Source organism: Colletotrichum truncatum, assembly GCF_014235925.2.
Source record: "Colletotrichum truncatum strain CMES1059 chromosome Unknown Contig_0007, whole genome shotgun sequence".
Lineage (NCBI taxonomy): Eukaryota > Fungi > Ascomycota > Sordariomycetes > Glomerellales > Glomerellaceae > Colletotrichum > Colletotrichum truncatum.
The window spans coordinates 3,710,455-3,736,110 of record NW_027222404.1 but is presented as its reverse complement, the minus strand read 5'-3'; the positions used below and the strand labels follow the sequence as shown (position 1 = coordinate 3,736,110).

The window sequence follows — 25,656 nt, the reverse complement described above, 5'->3', positions numbered from 1 at the left end:
AGTGGGAGGGGCCAACCATAGCATCAATACAGATACTAAGCGCCTGTGCGTTGCGCAATGCCCTCTAGGCGAGAATGGCAGCAACATGCTCGTATGATAAATGTCGGTAGACCGCCCAGTCAAGTGAGATAGACGGTCTATGGACGTAGCGATGAAGATAATTAACAACTAGTCCAACCGGCTATGCCTCCGTGTCGCATATAGTGATTCTCAAGATGATTACCTATAATTCTGATACACCGTTTCGCTTTTATCAAGCCTCGAATTATTCAACAGTTCAGACGCAGTACATAGCTTGCTATAAAGCTCATATGATCATGACCAAAACGCTATACCTAAATGACATGACATGCGGCTCGCTCCGTGCATGGGGAAAAAAGGAATAGTAACCGAGGAATCAAGTCTCGAAGGGTTATGGGCCTTTACTCCTTCTTCTCCTCCTTGCCATTGTCCTTGGATTCGGACTCAGAATCGTCCTTCTTCTCAGAATCGTCCTTCTTCTCAGAGTCATCCTTCTTCTCAGAGTCATCCTTCTCCTCCGAGTCGTCCTCTGCATCATCCTTCTTATCAGCGCCCTTCTCTTCCTTGTTGTCCTTACCCTTGGATTCACCCTTCTTACCCTTCTTTTCTTCCGCCTTCTTTTTCTTCTCCTCTGCCTTCTTCTTCTTTTCCTCTTCCTCCTTCTCCTTCCTCAGTCTCTCCCTTTCTTCTTCCTCAAGCTTGGCCCAGTTTCGAGAGATATCGCTCTTGCCCTTGTGCATGCTCTGGGCTAGTTCCTGACCGATGTGAGGCTGGGCGTTTCCAACCTTAGTCCGACCAACCAAGCTGATGAAGATGGAGATGCCAACGATTGCTGTCAGCACGAAACGGTAAGTACCATACCACGGCGGGGTCCAGCCCTTGTTCTTCGCGCGTGTGTCGGCAAGGTAGAGGAAGGTAAAGGCGGCGAATTGGGAAGTAAGGGCATATTCGATTGGCATTAGGAGCGTGGGCCAGGCCAAGATGGGTGCCAGAACACCCATACCGTAGCGGAATTGCGTCCGCGCCGGGGAAGGAGTCTTTTCAGCGTATTCCATTCCCTACAACAGTTAGATGAAACCCAAGATCATTGGTCAACTTGCTTACCCAATGGACAGCGCCCAAGAAGGAGATGATGACAGCGCCATAGCCTAGCTGGATAGGTTCCAGCAGATTCAGCCAGTACTGCGCTGACTCTTGGTTCATGTAGATATTGTTGACAAAGGCGGACGATGATGGCCATTCAATGTTGAGGTCCCAACTCAAATACATGGTGCTCAGCGATGTCGCAAGATAGGGAAGGGTTCCGGCGAGACCAAGCGCATACGGCTCTCTAGGCACTTCGTTGAGATTGAAAGTATCCTTGACAATATTCTGCCAGGCATTTGTTAGCATTGAAAGTATAGCTCCATGGTAGACTCAGCTGTACCAGTTCTTTTTGCAACCCGCCAGAAAGGTCGGAGTCTACATTGGGATTCGCAGGCGCAGGTTCAAACACCTGACGCGTTGTTGATTCCGTCGAGACCTCATCCGGACGCGCTTCGAGCTTCTTCTTTGCAAGCTCAGCCTCGGCCTTTTTGTCAATCTTGTCGTAAGGCGAGTTTGTATAGCGCGCGACAAGTGACAAGGGAGACAAACGCGCCTGGAGCGCTACAGACGGTCGCTTCAGGTTATGAATGGCGTTTTGAGAGGCTTTTGTGGATGCCGAAGCAGAAAACACCGAAGGCGCTGCTGGCGAGCGCTGGGTGAGGCGCAAAAGATGTCGCGAGGAGCGAAGCATTGCGAGGGCTTGGGTGGGAAAATTGATGTGCTTGAAGATGTGTTCGAGGGTATTATCTGGGCTTGAAATGCCAATTGTGTCCTCAGATGGCACTGGATTGCAACGAATTCCTCTAGGTAATCACAGGGAGGATGGGTTCTAACGGGTAACGGCTGGCTTTGGAGATTGTCTACGCCAAGTGTTGGGGATCAAATATATTTTTCTGGCCAACAACCTACGTATTGCTTCAGATTGATGTAAGGCAAGACCATCTAGACCCAATAAACTGACATGGGAGGACCAGGGTAGGTTCCGTTTCTTCCCAGCTTCTCCAGCTTCCAAGAGCAATAACAACGACGAAGCGTGCGCACCTGCTGCTATAGCTCCAGCTGCCGGTTAGTGACGTAATGCGGAGACCTCGCCCTTGTTCACGCCCGGGCCAGAGACTCCGTATTGGACGAACCAGCTGCTTGTTGGTGGGGAGTGCCGCTAGTTAAATTGTGGCCCAAGCTTCACTACGTGCTGAGTCTGTGCTGTTCCCGAGGAAGTCACGATGGTAGATGCACCTAGTGACTGGTGAGCGCTGAAAAAGAGTAATAAAAAAGATTGCTATAAGAATTAAGTAAAAAGAAATTAAATTAAATTTTATCATACTACTCATAGTTATATGCTTTTTCTTAGTGTATTTCACAAGGCAAGAGAAGAACATGTGAAGCTCACCTTCCTGGACAGACAACCAAACCCGCTGTCGCTCTAGCCTAATTTAGCAGCAGGTCTGGTAGACCCACCCCTCCGTGGCTCAACGGCCCCCAGCGCCACAGCTGACGGCCTGTTTTTGGCACTGCACTGCGGGGGAGAATCGAGAATCAGGCAGCGTCATCATGTACATACTGACCAAATCTGTTCCACCATCAGGCCAGCTCCAGACTCGACCCCCAACCCTGTCGCTGCCAACAGCCCCCAACAACGACAGCAAGAGACCCGAATGCAAATTGCCCACCTAAAGATTGACTTTCCAACAATCTGTATCTGAGTGTGACTTGGCGTTCTCTTCGAGTTGCATTCCCCTTTCGAAGACGCGTCAAGCGGTTAAGCAGGTCCGCCAGCGAACGACCGATACACCCTCGAAAAATATACCCCATCTGCCATCATCGCAGCTTAACCTGATATCAAAAATCTCCTTCCCGTTATCAACCACGACAGCGACGTCCCTTTAATGAGTGCGGAGTCTTTCCTGCTTCCGACCTGACACCCTCGCGAACTGATCACCCTCTTCGACTTACCGAGCCTTCCCTCCCTGTCCATGCTCCGAGCGGCCAACGCACCATAGACTCTCACCTCTAAGTTTCCCTCGCCAGGGTAACGGCGCCATACAGGAACCATGTTGGAAGGACTTGTTGCCGGCCTGCTCAACAGGTTTCTGGGCATGTACGTCAAGAACTTCGACCCTGCACAACTCAAGGTTGGAATATGGTCTGGCGATGTCAAGCTCAGGAACCTCGAGCTGCGGCGGGAGGCTCTCGATCAGTTGAAGCTTCCAATCAACGTTATGGAAGGCCATCTCGGCGAGCTGACCCTCGTCATTCCTTGGTCCAACTTGCGCGGCGCTCCCGTTAAAGTCTTCATCGAAGACGTCTTCCTGCTAGCCTCTCCCAGGGAGGAGGCTGCTTACGACGAAGATGAAGAAGCTCGGAGAAAACAAAGAATAAAGATGGAAAAGCTTGACTCGGCCGAGCTTCTCAAAGAGAGATCACAGGAAGGCTTGAGCCAGGAGGAACAGCAAAAGAGCCAGAGCTTTACCCAAAGCCTGGTGACAAAGATCGTTGACAACCTGCAGGTTACGGTCAAAAATATCCACATCAGATACGAAGATTCCATCTCTGCGCCGGGGCACCCTTTTGCCCTCGGTGTCACCTTGGAGGAGTTCAGTGCCGTCAGCACCGATGGTCAATGGAAGCCGACATTTATCCAGGATTCTACCAAGAGCACCCACAAGCTCGCAACTCTCGGCGCCCTTGCCGTCTACTGGAACACAGATTCAGAGTTGCTAGGCCCTGGCAGAGAAGTCTCCACAGACGAAAACCCGCCTATGCCGCATGATGAGATGGTTGCCAAGTTCAAGACCCTGATAGCGTCAACAGAAGACACGGAGCTCAACCACCAGTTCATTCTGCGCCCAGTCAACGGAAAGGCCAAGATCGTTCTCGACAAAAGTGGCGACGTACATGCGCCTAAGGCCAAAGCGAGCTTGCTCTTTGAGGAAATTGGTTTGGTTATCGATGATGACCAATACCGTGATGGCTTGATGATGGTGGATCTTTTCCACTACTTCATTCGTCACCAGGAATATAAAAAGTTCCAGCCAAAGGGTGTCACGCCTAAAGAGGATCCCAGGGCATGGCTCAAGTTTGCAGGCAATGCGGTACTCCACAAAATCCAAGAGAAAAACCGCAGGTGGTCATGGGACTACTTCAGAGAGCGTCGCGACGACCGGAAACGCTATATTGAGCTCTTCAAGAAGAGGAAGCAGCAACAGCAGCTATCACCTCAGGAAAATGACGACCTCAACAGCCTAGAAATGAAGCTTGACTACGAAGATTTGCGGTTTTGGAGGTCATTGGCACGCAACCAGTTGAAAAAAGAGAACGCTGAAGCTCTCAAGAATCAGCCCCCCAAGCAGGAGCAGCAAGGTTGGATGTCATGGGTTTGGGGTGGAGGCGCAAAACATCATGAACAGCCCCAGAACACTGACGAGAACACGCAGATCACGGAGGAGCAACGCAAGGAGCTGTACGATGCCATTGACTGGGACGAAAAGACAGCTATCGCTGAGTCTGTCGATGTTCCTCGAAACTCAGTCAAGATGCAAGTCGAAGCATGGCTGAGCACTGGTAGCTTCACCCTAAAGAAGAGCCACAACGGCAAGAGAAGTGATCTTCTGAGTCTTCACTTTGATGTTTTCAAGGCCAAGGTTCTGCAGCGCCCTGATTCTTTTCTTGCCGACGTCAGCCTCGGCGGGCTCCGTGTCAACGACGGCACCACGCCCGACTCTCTTTTCCCAGAGATTGTCCGCGTCAAAGACGCGCCTGATGGCCAGGAGCGCAAGCGTCTGACCATTGAAGAGTTGGAAGAAAACGATGAAGAGCCCTTCTTCCGATTTGAAGTTGAACAGAATCCTATAGACCGGGAGGGAGACATAGCGCTCTCTGGCTCTCTCAAACCCCTCGAGATTGTGTGGAATCCAAATTTTGTTGTTGGTGTCGCCGACTTTTTCCGACCACCCGAGAGGCATATGGAATCCATCACAGCTCTGATGGAGACTGCTGGCGCTACAGTCGAGACGTTCAGGGAACAAACTCGGGCAGGTCTCGAATTTGCCTTGGAGGAGCACAAAACCATCAATGCCCAGCTTGATCTGCAAGCTCCTCTCATCATTGTGCCGGTCAGTATTGCTGTCAAGGAGTCAACTTGTCTGATTCTGGATGCTGGTCATATCAGCGTCAACAGCGAACTGGTTGATCACGAAACCATGAAGCAGATTCAGTCTAAGCAGCGCCAATCATACACGGATGAGGACTTCAAGCGCTTGGAGTCTGTCATGTATGACAAGTTCTTGGTCAAGCTCTCTTCGACACAGGTGCTAATAGGACCGTCCATTGAGGTGACAAAGGCTCAACTGGTGGAGAAGGACGACAAACAACATCTCCACGTCGTGGAACGGATCAACGTCGACTTTGTTGTCGAAACATCAATCCTTCCCAAGGCTCCAAACCTTACCAAACTCAAGGTGTCCGGCCATCTTCCTCTATTACATGCCACCGTCTCGGATACGAAATACAAGAACTTGATGCGGATCATCGACGTCGCCATCCCCAAGTTCGGCCGGGATGACCAGCAGGTACAAATCAAAGACTCGGAGGGTCAAGCTGTGACGACTCGACCCCGGGGGCTGAGTACAGCATCAACTCGCTCGCGATCTCGTAAGGAGCCTTCCCGACGAAGATCCTCGCAGTTCCCTTTTATGCAACAACAGACTGCCATCGTAATCGATGAAGATGACGACGACAGTGATGAATTTGAGGACGCCGACGGCGGCCGAGACAACAAGGAGCAGCTCAAGCTGCAGCAGCGTTCTTTCGAGTTCAAGTTCAAGGTCGATACCCTCAAGGGCTCACTCTATCGCAGCGATCCAGACAAGAAGAAGCCAGATGCGCTCCTCGTCGAGCTTGTTGCTGAAAATTTCGATCTTCTTTTCTACTTGCGGCCGTATGATATGTCAGCCGAGGTTTCACTTGGTTCGGTGACGATGGATGACTTTGTCGACAACCCTTCAGCAGAATTCAAGTCGATTGTGTCGTCAGGAGACCCGGATGACCGTGAACAAAACCGCAGTCTTGTCAACGTCAAGTTCACCAGAGTGAACCGGCAGTCACCTGAATTCATGACAGTATACGAAGGCGTGGAGACAAATGTCACGGCTGCAATATCTACCATCAATCTTATCGTAACAAGAAAAACTCTCCTTACACTCTTGGACTTCATCTTAGCAACATTCACCGGCAATAACAACGAAGCAGCCTCAAATCAAGAACAAAAGGCGATCTCGGACTCAGAGGACGACGAGGACGGTGTCGAGATTGCCGTCGAAGGCCCGTCAGAAGATGCACCGGTGAACACGGGTTCTATTAGAGTTAAAGTCGACCTCAAGAGTATTCGTCTAATTCTCAACAACGATGGCATCCGTCTGGCCACATTGTCTTTCAATCATGCCGACGTTGGTGTTTTCCTCTTAGGCAAAACGATGCGAGTGAACGCCAAGTTGGGCAACCTTAATTTGGTTGACGATGTCAACCAGGGTGTTTCTGAAGAGTCAAACTTACGAAAGCTCATTTCTATTCAAGGAGACGAGCTTGCCGACTTCCGATACGAGACGTTCGATGCCACCAACAAAAAAGCCTATCCTGGATACGACTCCTCAGTTTACCTTAGAGCTGGCTCCGTCAAGCTGAACTTCATGGAGGAGCCATTTAGAAAGATCATCCAGTTTCTAGTAAAGTTTGGAAAGATGCAAGCCATCTACAATGCTGCTCGCCAAGCGGCTGCATCCCAGGCTAGCCAAATCCAACAGAGCACGAGCAGATTCAAATACGACGTTGTTGTCAAGACACCGATCGTCGTCTTCCCTCGCGTGGTCCACCACGGCGAACCCAAGCGCGATGTCATCACCGCGTACTTGGGAGAAATTTATGCGCAAAACAAGTTTGCCCCACTAGACGACTCTGAAAATTCGCAGATTGCGACCAAGATCTCCGCAGGAATTCGCAACATCCGCCTAACTTCTGACTTCAACTACCCTGGCGATCTCTCTGAAGAACTAGAGCTCATTGACAAAGTCGACTTGGGCTTCAACGTGACTTATGCGGAACACCAAGATGGCTCAAAGCGCCCTGAACTTGAGATAGAAGGCAGCATGTCTGACTTCAACTTGAAGCTTACACAGTACCAACTTCGATTTTTGATGGAAATATCAAAGTCTGTCCCGGCTGCGTTTGCCGGTGATGCAGAGGAGCAGAACCAAGAAGCCGAAAGAGAAGTCGATAAGGACACCCTTCAGAGAGCAAAGTCGTTACCCATTGATAAGAATAAAGCCAATGACCAGCAATTGGTGGATCTTGGCCCTGAGTTGTCGCCCAAGGACAAGGCATGGACGAAGCTTGATTTGGTATTCCAAGTCAATACCATTGGCATGGAGCTTCTCTTAGCACATGAGGACAAGCCTGTTGGCAAGCTTGAAAATGCCAGTCTGTCGCGGTTTTCACTAGATGTCACCAAGTTGAAGACTCGGATGCTCAATGACGGATCGTTGGAGGGTGAATTCCTCATTCACGCCTTCACAATTCACGACAGCCGGCCACGCGAGACGAATAAGTTCCGGCGGATTATGACGTCTTCTAACAAGGAGGTGCAACAGCTCATGGCTAGCATTACGATGTCAGGCGGACAAGACAGAAACCTCATTGCCATTGTTACCATTGACAGTCCACGGATCATCTTTGCGTTAGACTACCTATTCGCTATCCAGAACTTCATTATGGTTGGCTTGCAATCCGAAGAGCCTTCAATTGTTGATGACGAGTCACTTCTGGAGACGCCGGATGAGTCTGATGCGGACGCGGACTCAATGCAAGTAACTTGGTCAAAGGCCAAGTCTCAGAAGAGCAGCAAGGAAGATACAGAAGAACAACAAGGCAGTGCTGAGGATAAACCCCAAAGTACTTTGAGCATTGCCTACAGGGTGAACATTGTCGATGCCCAAGTCATCCTGATCGCCAACCCACTAAGCGCTAGCTCCGAGGCCATTGTTCTTGGCACCAAACAGGTACTCCTATCTCAACAGCACGCCTTGACATTCCAGGTATCTGAAGTTGGCATGTTCCTCTGCCGCATGGACCGGTTTGAAGACTCACGTCTCCGGATCATCGATGACTTCTCAGTCCAAATGTCAATGGACAGCTCGAAACCAAATGTCACTAGCATTCATGCCGACATTGAGCCATTGATTTTGAGACTTTCTCTGCGAGATATTCTTCTTGCGCTGCAAATCGCCAGCAAGGCTACTGAGCTTTCTGATCAACAGCCCAAAGACACCAAATCTGCGTCTGCCGTGGATGAGAAAGCACGACAACTCCGACAGGCCGGTCTCAAACAACGAACAGCCAGTGGGAAAGGTCCTTCGACTATTGCCAACAAGACTGTAGTGTCCAAAACGGCGAAGGTTGCCGCAAGTCAGGCTGCGCAGGACCATGCAGAGGCCAACCCTCAACCACGACGACACGAAGAGCTCTTCGCCACCATCGCAGGCATTCGTGTTGTTCTTATCGGCGACGTTCACGAACTTCCCATTTTGGATCTAGGCATCAAGAACTTTACCGCCACAGCGGAAGACTGGTCATCCAATCTCAAGGCCGAAACCGCCATTGACCTATACACGAACGTGTACAACTTCTCCAAATCCGCCTGGGAGCCGTTGCTTGAGCCTTGGCAAGTGGGCATTGGCATGGCAAAAGACTCGCAGTCTGGCCTCATGTCCATCGATGTCGCTTCCAAGAAGATTTTTGATGTTACACTCACCACGGCGACCATTGCTTTGGCGTCCAAATCTTTTGCTTTCCTCAGCCGGGATGAAGACGTCCTCGGCAAACCACGCGGTGTTGATGCACCGTACCGTATCCGCAACTATACTGGATTCGATGTGGTGGTGCAGTCCAAGAGCTCAACAACTGACGATAACATGACGGTTCGCCTCGAAGATGGCCAAGAAGCGCCTTGGAGTTTTGAACCGTGGGAGAAGATGCGTGAAAATCTGGCGGCTGAGACCAATACTGGTACCGTCGGCATTCATTTAGAAGGAAGTGGTTTCGACCCTGTCAAGAATGTGCGGCTGAACAGGGAGGGTGAGGGCATTTACGGCCTGAAGCCCAAGACAGACAACATTTTACATCGTCTTCTTGTCGAAGTTACTTTGGGTAAGGACAATGTCAAATATGTCACTCTCCGATCACCTCTTCTCGTCGAGAACCATACCCAGATTCCAGTTGAGCTGGGTGTCTATGACGCTCAAGAGGGGCATCTACTCAAGATTGAGAAGATTGCTCCCGGAGAAAGTCGGCCAGCACCAGTTGGGGCAGCGTTCCTTAAATCTTTGCTTGTACGGCCCGACTCTGGTTTTGGTTACGCGTGGTCATCTGAAACTCTTTGGTGGAGAGATCTTTTGAAGAGACCTACCCGGACCATGGTTTGCAAAGGCGAAAATGGTGATCCATTCTACTTCCAACTCAACGCTACATACGACAAGTCGAATCCGTTAACCAAGTGAGTAGCCGGCAATGTGTACTAAGAGTTAAGCTGGCTAACAAAGGCTACAGGAACTACCCCTACATGCGAATCAAGCTTTCTCCGCCTGTGATTCTCGAGAACCTGCTTCCGTACGACTTCAAGTACCGAATCTACGATAAAAACACCAAGAAGGACTGGGCAAACTTCCTTCGCAAAGGTGGTCTCAGCCCAGTACATGTGGTGGAACTGTCTCACCTACTTCTTCTCAGTGTCGACATGCAAGACACTGTCTTCAAGCCTAGTGACTTTGCCATCATCAACTCTGGACAGTCGGATGACTTCAAGAAAGAAGATAGGCTGATTTGCAAGGACGAGGACGGCTTACAACTCAATCTCAAGCTTCACTACCACAAGATCCCCGACAGCGGTGGAGCTTTCCGAGTTACAGTCTACAGTCCCTACGTGATATTGAACAAGACTGGTCTTGACTTGCATATCCGAGCAAAGGGCTTCTTGCAGGGAGCGAGGCCTGCTGCAGGCCAGTCAACCTTGTCGTTCAGATCCGAAAGAGATCGACCCAAGGCAACACCTTTCATGTTCTCTTACGGCAATGATGACCACAGAAACCGCGCGCTGTTGCAAATTGCTGATTCCGAATGGAGCAAACCGCAGAGTTTTGACGCTATTGGAAGCACAACTGAGGTAGTCTTGCTGTCCCCATCCAGGAATACCGAGGTGCACATCGGTATCACCACCGAAGCAGGTGAAGGTAAATACAAAATGACGAAGGTTGTTACCCTGGCTCCGCGGTTTGTTTTGGAAAACAAACTGGGAGAAGAAATCAACGTCAGGGAGTCCAGTTCGTCGGGCTTCATGACACTTAAACCAGGTGCACACCAGCCGTTGCATTTTATGCAGAAAACGGCTATCAAGCAGCTTTCACTCTGTCATCCGGGAATGAACAACCAGTGGACTTCTCCTTTCAACATCTCAGATATTGGCACGACACATATCAAGATTGCCAAGGCGGGTCAGAGGCAACGACTGATCCGCGCAGAGATCTTGATGGAGGGCGCCACCATCTTTTTGCATTTGAGCATGGAAACGAAGAACTGGCCCTACCAGATGAGAAACGAGAGTGATACCGAGTTCACTTTCTATCAAGCGAACCCTAGTCTGGAGGATGATGGCGTCGAAGACAGGTCCGGCTGGAGGCCTATCAAGTACCGTCTGCCCCCTCGAAGCATCATGCCGTATGCATGGGACTTCCCCGCCGCCAAGTTCCGTGAGATCATTATCAATGTTCACGGCAAAGAGAGGCATGTCAAACTCGCGGAAATCGGCAATCAGATCCCAATGAAGTTCACCACCCCTTCAGGTCAACAAAAGATCATCGATATCAACGTCGCTGCAGACGGACCCACTCAAACGTTGATCCTGTCAAACTTCCGGCAATCCAAGAGTCTTTACAGACAAAAGTCGAAGTCTGGTTCCCGTAACAGTACCGATGGTTTCGAGGTCAAGGATCAAGAGACGACTGCAACATTCCGAGCCCAGTTGAAGCTTTCAGGCATCGGTGTTTCGCTCATCAACTCACAGCTGAAAGAGCTTGCATACGTAACTTTCAGAGATGTCTCTCTTCGTTACCACGACTCGCCTCTCCACCAAACTGTCAGCTTTTCGGTGAAGTGGATTCAAGTTGACAATCAGCTTTATGGCGGGCTCTTCCCCATGATTTTATACCCCAGTGTTGTTCCCAAGAGGGCTCAAGAGGTCGATGCACACCCGTCCCTTCACGCAATGGTTACCAGGGTTAAGGATGATTCTTACGGAGTACTGTATATCAAGTACGCCACCATATTGATGCAGCAAATGACGATCGAACTCGACGAAGACTTTGTCTACGCTGTGCTCGACTTTTCCAACATTCCAGGTGCCGCATGGTCCGACAGCGACGTGGAAGGCAAGCTATGTGATGAAGAGCTGGATATTCCCGAGCCAAACCAACAACAGTCCGGCCAAGACATCTACTTTGAACTGTTAAACATCCAGCCCATGCAACTAGACCTCTCCTTCATGCGCACAGAACGTGTCAATGCTGAAGACAAGACATCATCCCGAAATCCCTTGATGTTCTTCCTCAACGTCATGACTATGGCCATTGGCAACGTCAACGACGCCCCAATCCGGCTCAACGCTCTCATGTTGGATAATGTGCGAGTATCTGTTCAGGCGTTGACGCAGAACATTTCTAACCACTACAGCCAAGAGGTCCTGTATCAAATTCACAAGATCCTCGGATCTGCTGACTTCCTTGGTAACCCTGTGGGATTGTTCAACAACATCAGCTCAGGGTTAACAGATGTTTTCTACGAACCCTACCAAGGCCTTATTCTCTCAGACAAGCCAGAGGATTTTGGTTTGGGCGTTGCGAAAGGAGCCGCATCCCTGGTGAAGAAGTCCGTTTATGGCTTCACTGATTCCTTCTCCAAATTCACAGGCAGTCTTTCCAAGGGTCTTGCAGCTGCAACTCTTGATAAGCAGTTCCAAGATCGTCGCCGCATCACTCGGGCGAGAAATCGTCCCAAGCACGCTCTTTACGGTGTCACCACTGGTGCCAATTCTCTCTTCACGAGTGCTGCATCTGGAGTCGGCGGACTGGTGCGCAAGCCACTTGAGGGTGCCGAACAGGAGGGCGCTCTCGGTTTCATCAAGGGCATCGGCAAGGGCGTGGTCGGATTCGCTACCAAGCCAGCCATCGGTGTCTTGGACATGGCATCCAACGTTTCTGAAGGCATCCGCAACACAACTACCGTCTTTGATGGTTCGGAGCTTGACCGCGTCCGCCCCGCACGATTCGTACCTGCGGACGGCATCGTACGACCATACAATGCTCGAGAAGCCCTCGGCCAGTCTTGGTTGAAACAAGTCGACAACGGCAAGTATTTCAATGAAAATTACATCGCTCATCTAGAGTTACCCCGTGAAGACATGGTGGTCATGGTCACTTATGCACGAATCCTACTCATTCGAAGCCGACGCCTGACATCAGAATGGGATGTGCCTTTGAAGGACGTTCAGACAATTGCCAAAGAACGAACGGGTCTTAGTCTTACCCTTAGAGGAGGTACCAACGGGCCCTTCATCCCCATTGGCGATGAGAGCGGCCGTGCTTTCTTATATAAGATGGTTGCCGTCGCAGTAGAGGAGTTCAACAGAAGGTTTAGGGGGTTGGAATAAGTAACGAAGGCAGCAGGCACCAACTGGGGAGACAAAAATACGGAAACCCTGGTTGATGCCAGGGAACAGCTGCACTTGTTGTTTTGATGAGTTTCTCTTTCGTAATTACTACAGGCTCTTATGCATAGCCTCTCAGTTCCTTAGCAAGCATATGTAATTAGCGCCTTACTTATATTGCGTTGTATTGACTTGTAAGGGAGTCGATTAAAACTTCCACGAATGATTTAGACATTAGCACATGAAGAATGGCACCCTATCAGTGAATTAGTAGTTGCTCGCCTCAACATTTCAATGGCTGAAACTAAATCATGTGGGGCAGCGATCAAAGGTTCCATGGATTCATGTCATGCTAGAAACCAAAATATAGTGCAGGTTTCATGCCGGTCCTAAATATTGATATTATACTACTATCTATGTTGCCTGATGGAGGCCACTCAAGTTTATAGGCTGTAGTTATAATGGTTCGAAACAAACCTTTTGATGAGTGTTAACTGTTGTCATTGAAATTTGTGATGCAGTTCGTTTGAAATATAAATTGAAAATTTGGGGCATGACTATCAACCTGTGATTGGATGAAGGAGCCAATAGAATCAAAAGAAGCTCTGGAAGACAAAAGGTGTTCCCTGCAAGTTTGGTAGTAAAGTTCTGGCGTGCCACCAACCACGTCCTTTTATTTTACCTGGTGGCTGACCCAAAGGTCAGTGGCCTTTTTTTTTTTTTTTTTTTTTTTAATAGATTAAGACAGTTACCTAGGAATCTTTTGGTTCTTTTACCTGCCGAAACAAGCTATCAGTACCGCCGGTGGAGTTTGTATCTTCGAGATGAGCAATGAGCAGGACATGAACATTGACGGCTTACGACAACATATTGCCTTTCTTGCCTTCAGTAGGTTCCACAAGATAAGCCATATGCTTGTTTTTAATTGATTAAGTCGTTCGCTCAGCAACTCTTCACTTTGTGCTGGAGAAAAAGCTTACGAAAGGCCACGCTGTAGTACCGAGCACTCCGCAATGTGACGTCGTGACGGGGCCTCGGTTCCTTGAGACATTCGGAAGATTTGCGTGTGTAGTAGACACTACAGTTGGGTATGGAAAGTGCGGAGAAACAGGGTTTAGCTGCCTTGTTGAGTGTTACGAATGGTCGCATGACATGTTGTTGATCGTCAGTTTGGTACTTGGGGACCTTTTGACGATCCTACGTAGCTGTAGCTGATCATTACCCATCCAAGTAGCTTACTCGTGATTTGGCCAGAGTTCGGGAGAAAGGCGTCCGGCTCAACAGTTGCAAGGGGCTTCCGGATTTCTGGTAATGACTCGCTTTTTTTTTTTTTTTTTGGTCAAATGTCGCTGGGGCTTCTTGTTTCAAAGATAACGTGAAATGAAACTTGATTGCAATCACGCTCATGGTGCTGGATGATAACAGGTTCCATCTACTAAATTCCCACATTCGTAATCCACTCTAATGGTTGCATTGGAACTGACTATACTGCCAGGTTTTTGAAATGCACCAGCTCTGCCTAACTTGCTCGCAAAGAGCTGCGCTGTTGTTTAGGTGAAACACTTTAATGTAGAACTTACCGAGCTAGTCGTCATGCAAGCAGGCTGCTACCTACTGAAAACAAAATAGGATTTCATTTCACTGGCTCAATTCGGTGTAAACAAGTTCCACATAACTGTTGTATTACGCTTTATCTGCTAATGTTCGTCGCAATATATCCATATGCCCTAAGTATGTACAAAAGTTTGAATTGACAAAATTATCCGTGCATATTCACATAAGCTCCGCCCCACGGTAAAAAGCTTGCCACGAAGTCGGATGAAGAACGTTAAGTGGACATATGATGATCTGGCTGTGCCGGGTGCTCCTTGTGAGCTGAAGCTCAGTATAAAGCCGTTTATCGGAAGTTGCCACCACCGTTGCAGCGGGACAGGGGGATGCTTCTCTGCTTCTTGATGCAGGCAGTGATGGCACCACCAACCCAGGTGACACCCTCGTAAGAACCCTCCTCATGAGAATCGGCGATGAAGGTACCGGTCTGGCGCAGGCTGCCAACACAGCCCTGGAAGGTGCGACCATACTTGCGGTTGGTCCAGGGACGGGTAATGACAACTCCAGTCTCGCCATTGTCAACGGTGCCGCGGATGAGGTAGCCCTGGGTGGTTGTCCAGGTGCGAGAGTAGTTAATGCCGAAGCTGTTCTTGAGGCGGTCCTTGATGAGGGTAATATCAATACCAGCGCTAACTTGGACAGAGTTGGCGACGGAGTAAGACTTGGAAATGGTGATGTCAATGCCCTTGCTACCGGCACCAATGACGACAGGAGACATCTGCACGTCCCAGTCGACGAAGCGCTGGCTGCGGTCCACAACGGTCTGGTAGTTGCTGTTGCAGTCACGCTTGCCGAGTGCGATGGCAGTGTGGTTGACGGGGAGCTCAGGCAAGTTCTCGGGGTGGTTCAGCCAGTCCTCGTCGTCAAGAGGGGGCTCGGCAGAGATGTCCAACTGCTGAAGGAACAGCTTCCAGGTGTCTTCGGTGATGATCTGGGCTAAAGAAACAATGCTTAATTAGCGGAGCCTTCACGTTCTAAAAAGAAGGATACTTACAGCGATCCTTTCCGTAGACGAGCATCTCGCCTCTTCGGAGGTCACGCTCAACAGAGTCGGTGACGTTGGTAGGCGCATCGAGCTCGACGATGGGAGCGGCGCTGACTGCAGCAGCGGCCGCTGAGAGGAGAGCGACGAAGCGGACGGAAACCATTTTGATAAAGGGAGACCAAAGCTGTTGGACAGGAGAGTAGAGAAGTTGAGTGATGAGAGTGATGAGGATGATGAGGAAAATGATGCCAAGCAGCGAGATCATGCAGAGACTTTATAGAAACTGCTGAATGCATCTCGTTTGCGGTTTTGAGAGATATTCCTCTCTAAGTGTCATGATGGCCTCGCATGCACGGTGATACTCAATGTAATTGCAGATAGATTCATCCGAACCATTGCGGCCATCCTTGCAACTCTCGCATGTTGGTATAGCATCAACCTTGCATCTTATAGTGGGACTACTTACCAGGAGATGTGTTGTTGTTCCTTTCTAGTATAATTGAGGGTCGATCTGCTCTCAACCCCTGCAGTCGGGCAAAGGCCCCGCCTTGTGCTGTTTCTTCGTGATTTAACTGGATCGAGGTCAGCCTCGTGTTTCTTCCCGGCGGAACTGATTTCATATCTTGATTATCTACTTTCTTAATGCAGTATAGCACCCCCCGTTCAGCACGACTCAGAGGCCATCACGAGCTATCAGTATGGCCTGTTACCTGGGTTGTTGTTTTTATCTGAGGAGTAGTCAACTAGAACGCACGTGTAAGTACAATCGCACGTGCTGGACCACCAAGGTCAATACATCACGAACGAGTAATGAATTCCAATAGTTTTTCTCCAATAGATTGCTCGTGTATCGAATGAGGCAATATGGCCGCTCGACTGAGATATTACGCAATATGGTTATCTTGAGTCTGGCCTTTGGCCGTGGGCTTACCTTTATCGTCCTTCCTTTAGTCTAACCCTTCTGCAGTCTAACCCATCTTCAGCTTAACCTCTTCAGTCTAACCTCTTGAGAGCTACAGCTCTTTGCTCCGAACTTTTAAGATACAAATCAATCCCCAGTCTCTCATCAATTTCGAACTTTATCTACACAATTAACCTTTTTACATTTACCTACCCATCAAGCATAATTTCTCTCAACCCGAGTCCTTACCACTCTTCACAAACCGACACAATGCAGATCTCCACCCTTGCCACACTAGCGCTTATGGCTGGCGTGTATGTTCTCCCAAGGCAATGCCTTCTGACATTGTGCTAATGATCGGTGTCTAGTGCCGTCGCCAAACTGCACAACGCCGCTGTGTGTGTTAACAACAGAAGGATTGGTTCTACTGGCAACGGTACCCCCTGGGGCCTCGGCTATGGGTCCTACAAGGACTACGAGATTGCTACCGAGGCCACCAAGTGCGCCTGCAACATGTACAAGAACCGCAACACCGGCAACAACCAGTGGGACAAGTGCCCTGACTGCAAGTTCGTAAGTTACCTGGCCCCAAACGAGACCCCCAGGAAAAACGTTGTGCTAACTCGTAGAAAAGGACGGCCTTCAGTGCGTCTCGGGAGCCTGGCACATTGGCGGTGACGAGGTACGCCAATTGCGACCCAAAGCGAACATTGAAAGAGGTATGCTAACCTTTGTGCGTTCTAGATGACCTACTACTGCGAGAAGAAGTGTGGCGCCCAGGGTGCGGAGGCCAACTAAATTCCGAATCCCAGTGGGAAAACGTGTGTCATGGCAGATTTGTTGGGGCTTGCAATTATCGATACCACAGAGCAATGGCGTTGGATTCATACGTTGATAATCAATTCATTGTACATAGTTGTCACGTCATGCAGATCTACAATCTAATTTGGCTTTTGTTTACCTCCGCGTCTTACCTTGCCCTTAATGACTTTGACTTTCTCGTGGCCGCACAGGCCAAAGTCTATTTATTCCAACGTGGCTACCCCCTAGACTTCCCGTTCTTAGCGAAAGGCAAAAATGGCCATGGGAATAATCTTTGTGGTTTTTTTTTGCCTTTTGTTCCGTTTCAATTTACTCCAATATGTTCATCCTGTGTCTGGTTTGTCCCATTGGATTGTTAACACTCATGTATGGCTTGCAGTCAAAATTTGCTTTGGTTGGCCCCCAAGACAGCTGCAGGGCAGCACTGCTTGGGTTGCAACAAATCCCACGGCCAAGACTGTCATGTCACTTCAGCCCAGGAACATACACACCGCAGCATTCGCGGGGGCTAGTGGGTCATTGGCGAAAGGTCATCCTTCTCATGTTTGTCCACGTGCTTCATTACCAACCTCTCAGCACACACTATTGGGCCACTGATAACTCGTCAACAGTGGCAAGGCATCCAATTTACAAATTAATCTCTTAACGAGGATCTTGCCGTATCGGGCATAATTACTCTATTTCTTTGAGAAAGGAAATGCTGCCTAAGATTAAGAGTATACTAGTCATGCACTGCGGGACCGACTTTGGATACGGGGTTTGAGACGGACAGGTGGGGATATCTACATCCCTACTTGGCCCCGGCCGGCACCGGGAGCACGGCAATTGGGATGCCAATTATGAATCAACTAAGACAATTTGCTTGCCGGGATATGGTGCATCTCCCGGCTAGACTTCGATACCTGAGGGGCTTTGTGTGAATTGTTTCCAACTTGAAGGTGGAAGGTCTTCCAGGTGCATGTGCGGAGTTGGCACGTGGAACTGGGACAGCTTCTGGTCAGCACAAAACCTTCCGCTAGCATCATTTTAAGAGAATGACTATTGTTACGGCCAGCTATCTGACAGTAGGGTTCTGCTAACAGAAGGTGCAGTAAGAGACTAACACTGGTTCGTAGAGGTCGTTCTGGTAGATCGTAGGGTTAGGGTAAGGTGATCAGTCTTACACTATGGTAACGAGGTTCTTAGTATTCACAATACTGAGAGGTAAGCTGAAAGTCATTCGAGGATGAATCACAAGTTGATTGCTAAAGAACTATCTAGAGGGCTTGAGCAGGTACTCAAGTCCTGGTCTATATAGGAGTCTATCTATACGTATTGTCTGTAGTCGTTGGAGATCATATTGATCGAACATGATCCGTTGGCCCCTAACTCTTCTTAGATCATTCTAACCTAGAATGATTCATCACGTAACTTGTTCCGTTCTATAGTTCTTCCGTTCCGAGAGGTTACCTTTTGTTCCCGTGGCCCTGCATACAAAGTCCTGTCATAACCGCCCAACCGAGTGGGTCCTGTTAGGTGTATCTAACGGGTCGTAACATCAGGTCTCCCCTCGATGGTCTTGTCCTCAAGGCCAACATAAGTAGGTCGTGGCTTCCCAGGTTGGGGAGTCGTCAATCGTGTCCGTAGTTTTTCCATTTAATGAAGTATTCTGTTGTTTCGTCATTCCTCCGGTGGTCTAGAATGCGTTCTACTTCGTATTCGGTGTCATCTGTTTCCATAATGATGCAGTCTTCGGTATGTATACCGTCCGGTGCTGGTTCTAATAATGAGACGTGAAAGACTAGGTGACATTTCATTGTTTCCGGTAGTTTCAACTCGTAGTTGACTTCGGAAATTTTCTTCGTGATTTCGAAAGGTCCTAGTTTTTTGAAGTCGAGTTTGTCGCTAGGTCGTTTCGTTTTGATGTTTCGCCGTATGAGATAGGCGCTACCTCCCTCTTTTAGGGGTGGGCCTCTCACCCTATGTCGGTCGGCGTGTTTCTTCATTCTTTGCCGTACGAATTCGAGTTCTTGGGGTAGTTTTTGTTGGATTTCCTTAAGTTTCTTGATGTCTGCTACTGCTTTTATCGCGGCAGAGCCGGTTCGGGGTTCTCTATAAGCGGTAGGGTTGAATCCATAGTTGAGGAAGAAAGGTGATTCTCGCGTGCTTTCTCCTATTGAACTGTTGTATGCGAACTGTGCGGTTGGTAACAACTTGACCTAGTTGTCCTGGTCGTAGTTCACATAACTCCTTAGGTACGTTTCCAGGATCTGGTTGATTCTTTCCGTTTGTCCGTCGGACTGCGGGTGGAAGGCAGTGCTGAGGCTGTGCTTTGCTCCGAGCTGCGAGATCAGGGATCTCTAAAACTTGGACGTAAAGACTGATCCTCTGTCTGATACTATTTCCTGGGGCAGGCCGTGTTGGCTGACAATGATCTTCGTGAATCTATCTACAACCACTAGTATACTGTCGTACTGTACTTTAGTGAGTGGTTCTCTCGATTTTGGTAGTTTGACGATAAAGTCTAGAGAGATTAAGTGCCAGGGTGCTGGTGGTGCTGGCAATAGTTGTAATTCTCCATATGGTTTGTATCTGCTGGGCTTACTTTTTGCGCAGACTTCGCAATCCTTGATTGCGTTAGCGACGTCTTTTCTTATTACTTGCTTGTCGTGGTGTTGTCTAATTCGTTTCTAGGTTTTCGTAACTCCTTGGTGACCGTGAGCGGGTGCGCTGTGTATCTCCCTGATCTGGTCGTGTGTCATTCTTCTAGTCGTGCTGGTCTTGACACGGTCGCCGATCATTAAGAGTTTCGCGGCGGGTACGAGGTCGCTATTGTCTTTTTTGAGGATAACCTGAGTTTCTTCTAGGACTTCGTCCTTGTAATCGGGTCTTCGGCTAAGCGCGTCTGCTCTGCCGTTTTCTGATCCTTTCCTGTAGATGATTCTGAAGTTGAATTCTGAGAGGAATTCTGACCATCTGATTTGTCGTTTGTTAAGCTCTTTCGAAGTGGTGAAGTGTGCTAGATTCTTGTGATCCGTGTACACTTTTACTTCGTACTTTGTTCCTAATAGTTAGGGTCTCCATTCTTTGAATACGTCGATAATTGCCATAAGTTCCTTATCATGGATCTAGTAATTCAGTTTAGGTCCTTGGAACTTCCTTGAAAAGAATCTACAGGGGTGTAGGACTCCGTTCTCGTCCCTTTGGCCTAGCTGCGCTCCTTCAGCTTCGTTCGAAGCATCCGTTTCGAGCTCGAAGGGCTTCTCAGGGTTCGGAATCTGGATAACGGGTTCCGATGTAACCTTGTCCTTGACTTCTTAGAACGCTTTCTGTTGTTTGTCTGTCCATTCCCAAGGTGCATTTTTCTTAGTAAGCTTGGTAAGAGGCAATATCGTTTTGGAGTAGTCTTTAAGGAATTTTCGGTAGAAGTTAACAAATCCTAAGAAGGATAGTATGTCCTTCGGGTTCTCTAGTATAGGCCATTCTTACACAGCCTTGATTTTGTTAGGGGACATCTTGATTACGCCTGGCGTGATTGTAAACCCTAAAAATTCTACTTCCTGTTTGTAAAACAGACTCTTCTCTGGTTCTACAAGTAGCTTCGCTTGTTCGAGTGCTTTGAGAATCTCGTGGACATGCTTCTTGTGTTCTTCCAACGTTTTGGAGAATATAAGGATGTCGTCGAGGTACACAACAACAGACTTGTCTAGATATTCCCGTAGTACTTGGTTGATTATAGTTTGGAATATAGCCGGTGCGTTGGTGAGTCTAAATGGCATGACTAACGTTTCAAACTGTCCTCTTCTCGTTCGGAAGGCTGTTTTCCACTTATCTCCTTCTGTAATTCGGATAAGGTTGTAGGCTCCTTTAAGGTCCAAGGCTGTAAACCATTGGGCCTCGTAGAGTAGGTCTCTTAGTTCCGATATGAGGGGCAGTAGGTAACAGTCTTTGATCGTAATATCGTTAAGTCGTCGATAATCGACATAAAGTCTTTTCTTCCCGTTCTTCTTTAGTACGAATAGTACGGGGTATCCTGCGGGTGATTTCGAAGGTCTGATGAATCCTTTCGCAAGATTTTCGTCAAGCTATTCGTCTAAGGCTTTCATTTCTTCTTGGTTGAGTAGGTATATTTTGTTAAAGGTGGGTTCGTATCCTTCCTTAATTTCGATCTTGTGATCCCACTTGCTGTGTTCCGGTAATCCGGTCTCGAGTTCTGGTGCAAAGAGTTTGCTGTAGACCCTGTATTCAACAGGTATCTTTGACATTGGATCTTCCGTGACTTTGTCAATCGTCGTGGCTGCTAGCGTCCTAGTGCCAATGTCTTTTATCCTTAGCATCAGGCGTGGTCTTGCTCTGGTTGCTGCTAGTAATCCGCATGAGGCCTTCGTCGAGTGCTTCTCAGAGGCTGGATTGAATTTTATTCGGCCAGTAACCCAATCGATTTATAGGTTATGTCTTCGTAGCCATGGAATTCCGAGGATAACGTCGTGGTTTCCTATCTCCGTGATGTCGAGGCTGATAAGCTCCTGATGGCTATAGTAGAGCAAAGGGAGTTGCGCTGTCTCCTGATCAATGCTGCCTCCGCTATACTCGACTTCTTTCCCTTCTACATTCCTTAGTCGGTAAGGGTTTTGCTTCTGATTCCATGGTATTTCTCGCTGTTGCACTATTCGGGGTGCGATAAAGTTTCCTTAGGCTCCTGAGTCTATCAGGACCTGTATGGTATATCCGCCCAGGTTTACTGTGATCTTCATTTGTACGTCGTCGTCGAATGTAGCATATAGGGACTTGCTGGGGGAGCTCGCCATGTGTCCCGGACAAGGCGGCTCTCCTAGTTTTTTGAGTAGAGGGCCTTCTCGCCCTTCTTTCGGTCTCTGCCGAGGTTACTTTCTCTGATTCCTAGACGAGGTAGGCTGGGCGTCTCGCCGTCCTGTCCTTGCTTGTCTAGTTCTTGTTGTCGGAATCTCCAACTTTCGCTTTTTAGAATATAGTAGAGTTTGCATAGGTCTTCCCTGCAATTCCACCAGACTCCCGTGAAGTGGTTCACACACTTCTGAGGGTATTCGATGCTAGGTCGTAGGAATGCTATTCCATCGTTGTTGGTTTTCTATTCTCCGGGTTCTCCCCGTACTTCCTAATATGAGAGTTCTTGTTCCTTATAGGCTTTGCGGATTCGCAGTTCTTCTTTTCTTTTAGGGTATAGTTCGTTTTCTGCTTTCTTTGAGAGATGGTAGGCGCAGTGATCGAAGATGCAGTAGATCCATGCTATCTCCTTGTGTTCTCTATGCTGTGTCGTAATCCTGGGATCGTCTTCTAAGAATATTTCTTCATCCCGGGTTTGTGTGATTGTTGTAGGGATTTTGTTATGATATTCTTCTGCATGGAAGGCGATCTGTTGGCAGTCGTCTTGGGGGTCGATGTATTTGTATTCTAGTACTTCCTTAATTTTTTCCATTCTGTCGAGATGGTGTTCTTCTTCTGCGTCTTCCGGGTCGGTATCGTCTATCGACGTTCCTTGTGGACGTACTTCCGCCGAGGGTAGTCCGTCTACGACGTCTTTAGCCTATTCCGAGATAGGTTAAGGAGTAGCGCGGGTTCTTTATGGCAATTCAAAGGTCGAGTCGCTAGCTACCGTGGTATATGGTAAGCTCTATCGTTGGCTTAGGTTGTCCTTTGCTTGGTATACTCGGGTCTGGGTGCTGGCGTCCCTGAATTGTTGTTGTCTTAGCATTTTATCTAATTGCTCGGTGGCTTTGCAGGCGTATTTGCTGGCTACCGCGAGGGTTCGTTCCGTCTTTCCATCGTTTTAGGGTCGGTAGACAAATTAGGTTGCTTTGTACTTGAGTTGATACTGTCCTCGGGTGTTTCCGCGTAGTGCGATGCGGCGGTCTCGGGTTTTCCGCATGTGTTGGAAGGTGTCTCTAACTTCGCTGTTATTTCGAATTTGCATCGTATAGTTGATGGCGTCTTGTATCCGTTTGATGGCTGTCTCGTTTTCTTCTTCGAGTTTCCTAGCTTCTTCTTCTAAGAAACTTTCCGGGGTATTTACTTTATTCGTCTATCGATAGTTAGCAAGGCGTAGGATGTCCCATAAGAGTCCCGGTTGGTACATAATGCTACCATCTTGGAAGGCGTTGTTGAGTTCCGCGGCCTTCTTCGCTTGTTCCCAGTCGTCGAGTGGCTCTTGTCGCTGCTTAGTGTAATCCGGTCCACCGGTGTATCGGTCTATTACAGCAATAGCCTTGGGTATGTTGGTAGTGTCGTATCCCGATCGTCCTGCTAGGTTTTGAAGGTACTATCTACTATTCTCTTTTGCATGCCTATGCGTGGTATAATCATTGTCATAGCAGGCTGTCCATCCCTTTTCTTCGTAGCTAGGGATTTTGGTTGCAGCGTTAGCTTGCTTAGGGGTTGCCGTAAGTTTCTTAGGCTGTGTGCAGTGTCTAGCCATATGTCCTGGCTTGTCGCAGTTATAGCATTTGAATTCTCTGCGTCTGGGTTTGTCTTTTTGCGCGACGCTCAGGTCCATGGGTCCGCTATGTTGTCCATGTGCGGTGCTCTGCTGATTGTTGTTCCTATTGTTCTGGTTTTTGTTGAACTTGTGTTGGGGTTGCCATTGGTATTTCTTTCCTAAGTTAGCTGTTTAACGTTTTTCTCCTTTTTCCTTACGTCGTTTAAACAGTCGGTTGTCAATCTTAATAGCGTATTCGACATAATCAAGGAAGCTAGGTGGCGTGTCCACTTTGGCCATTTCGTCCTTGACGTCGTCCTTAAGACCCTAGTAGAAAGCGAAGACTTTGCTTTCGTCGGTTATGTCGAGTCTAGCTGCGAGTCGTCGAAATTCTGCGGCGTACATTGTAGCTGATTTGTTTTGTCGTAGGCTCGCCAGTTCTCTTTCTGCTTGTCTTTTCTTATCAGGGTCTAAGAAGAGAGATTGAAGGGCTTTAACATATCTACTAAAGCTGAAAAAGATATCCTTCACTTCTTGACTATATCTCTCGATAGGGGTGTCCAGCCATTCTTGTTGGAGGGGTTCGAACCAAGCGAGGGCCTTCCCTCTCAAGAAGGTGGCGGCGTGGACGACACGTTCGGTATCGTTCTAGAACGTGTTGATATGGAAGGCTTGGTAGGTCCGTATCTGTACCAAGTATCCTTTGAGCTGTCCAGGGGTTCCGTCGAAGGTGGTAGGGGTGTTGAGCTTAAGGCGTTCTCTTCCTTCGACAGGAGCTGATATGACGTTCGCGGCAGCTCGAAGGGTTGTGACTTCCTTCTCTAGTTCTTTGGTGCGGCGGGCTTGTTCCTGTAGCTCCTTGAGGGCTTTGACGTTCTGGTTGAACAGGTTTTTCATTTCCCTGAGCTCGTTGTTGTTCCGCTCAAGTTGCCGCTTAAGTTCTTCATTGTCGTCATCGCTATCGGATTCCTCCTTCATTTCCTGGTCTTGAATCTCTTGGGCCAGATTCTGGGGAATACGTCTCTCGGACGTGGACGAGGTTCCAGGAGTAGGGTTTTCGGTAGTTCCGTGCGAAGACATCTTGTCTTATACTGTTCGTTAGTCTCAAAGGGCAACTTACTGAACAGGAGCAATCAAAGTGTTACGGCCAGCTATCTGACAGTAGGGTTCTGCTAACAGAAGGTGCAGTAAGAGACTAACACTGGTTCGTAGAGGTCGTTCTGGTAGATCGTAGGGTTAGGGTAAGGTGATCAGTCTTACACTATGGTAACGAGGTTCTTAGTATTCACAATACTGAGAGGTAAGCTGAAAGTCATTCGAGGATGAATCACAAGTTGATTGCTGAAGAACTATCTAGAGGGCTTGAGCAGGTACTCAAGTCCTGGTCTATATAGGAGTCTATCTACACGTATTGTCTGTAGTCGTTGGAGATCATATTGATCGAACATGATCCGTTGGCCCCCAACTCTTCTTAGATCATTCTGACCTAGAATGATTCATCACGTGACTTGTTCCGTTCTATAGTTCTTCCGTTCCGAGAGGTTACCTTTTGTTCCCGTGGCCCTGCATACAAAGTCCTGTCATAACCGCCTAACCGAGTGGGTCCTGTTAGGTGTATCTAACGGGTCGTAACAAGTTACTACTAAGTTATTTTTCTACCTAACTATAAGTTTACTACTATCTTAATAGCTATTAAGAAATAAGATACTAAATTCTATAGTCTTACTAGCCTTAAGCCTAAGGTTTAGGTTTCTAATAATACTCCTAAGCTAATCAAGGTTTTTAATAACCCCTACTTCGAAGGTACTTATTATAATATAACTATTGCTTATACGCCTTTTATAAACAGTATTATTAAGTATGCTAGTTATACTATCGTCGAAGGCGCCTAGATATAGCTAATTAATATATCCCTTCTAGAGGAATTATAGGATTATAGTATCGATTCGGTAACTTAGATTCTTAACCTTTTGCTTATACTTTCTAAGGGTAACTTAAGCCTTTACAAGATCATAGCGAGAGAGCTAAACTTAGCTGCTAAACGTAAGGCCCCCTAT

The 25,656-nt window shown here is 48.3% G+C and overlaps 7 protein-coding genes across 7 annotated transcripts; 2 read left to right on the top strand and 5 right to left on the bottom strand.

The window, feature by feature from the left end:
- Positions 1–422: 422 nt before the first annotated feature.
- CTRU02_211433 (uncharacterized protein) lies at positions 423–1,798 on the bottom strand (the record flags this gene model as incomplete). The annotated part of the gene is made up of 3 exons (XM_036720453.1): positions 423–1,079; positions 1,126–1,392; positions 1,448–1,798. The coding sequence occupies 3 exons, from the start codon at positions 1,796–1,798 to the stop codon at positions 423–425; spliced, it is 1,275 nt and encodes a 424-aa protein (XP_036588196.1).
- A 1,360-nt stretch (positions 1,799–3,158) lies between these two features.
- On the top strand, positions 3,159–12,853 carry CTRU02_211432 (vacuolar protein sorting-associated protein vps13; the record flags this gene model as incomplete). The annotated part of the gene is made up of 2 exons (XM_036720452.1): positions 3,159–9,649; positions 9,703–12,853. The coding sequence occupies 2 exons, from the start codon at positions 3,159–3,161 to the stop codon at positions 12,851–12,853; spliced, it is 9,642 nt and encodes a 3,213-aa protein (XP_036588195.1).
- A 1,894-nt stretch (positions 12,854–14,747) lies between these two features.
- On the bottom strand, positions 14,748–15,609 carry CTRU02_211431 (uncharacterized protein; the record flags this gene model as incomplete). The annotated part of the gene is made up of 2 exons (XM_036720451.1): positions 14,748–15,397; positions 15,456–15,609. 2 exons carry the CDS (start codon positions 15,607–15,609, stop codon positions 14,748–14,750), a joined length of 804 nt encoding a protein of 267 aa, XP_036588194.1.
- Positions 15,610–16,617: 1,008 nt separating this feature from the next.
- Positions 16,618–17,145, top strand: CTRU02_211430 (uncharacterized protein; the record flags this gene model as incomplete). Its single annotated transcript, XM_036720450.1, has 4 exons — positions 16,618–16,661; positions 16,716–16,920; positions 16,982–17,029; positions 17,092–17,145. 4 exons carry the CDS (start codon positions 16,618–16,620, stop codon positions 17,143–17,145), a joined length of 351 nt encoding a protein of 116 aa, XP_036588193.1.
- Positions 17,146–23,443: 6,298 nt separating this feature from the next.
- CTRU02_211429 (reverse transcriptase domain protein) lies at positions 23,444–23,677 on the bottom strand (the record flags this gene model as incomplete). The annotated part of the gene is made up of 1 exon (XM_070205632.1): positions 23,444–23,677. The coding sequence occupies one exon, from the start codon at positions 23,675–23,677 to the stop codon at positions 23,444–23,446; it is 234 nt and encodes a 77-aa protein (XP_070060875.1).
- A 114-nt stretch (positions 23,678–23,791) lies between these two features.
- CTRU02_211428 (reverse transcriptase domain protein) lies at positions 23,792–23,899 on the bottom strand (the record flags this gene model as incomplete). Its single annotated transcript, XM_070205631.1, has 1 exon — positions 23,792–23,899. One exon carries the CDS (start codon positions 23,897–23,899, stop codon positions 23,792–23,794), a length of 108 nt encoding a protein of 35 aa, XP_070060874.1.
- Positions 23,900–23,926: 27 nt separating this feature from the next.
- Positions 23,927–24,679, bottom strand: CTRU02_211427 (reverse transcriptase domain protein; the record flags this gene model as incomplete). The annotated part of the gene is made up of 2 exons (XM_070205630.1): positions 23,927–24,247; positions 24,293–24,679. 2 exons carry the CDS (start codon positions 24,677–24,679, stop codon positions 23,927–23,929), a joined length of 708 nt encoding a protein of 235 aa, XP_070060873.1.
- Between the last annotated feature and the right edge of the window lie 977 nt (positions 24,680–25,656).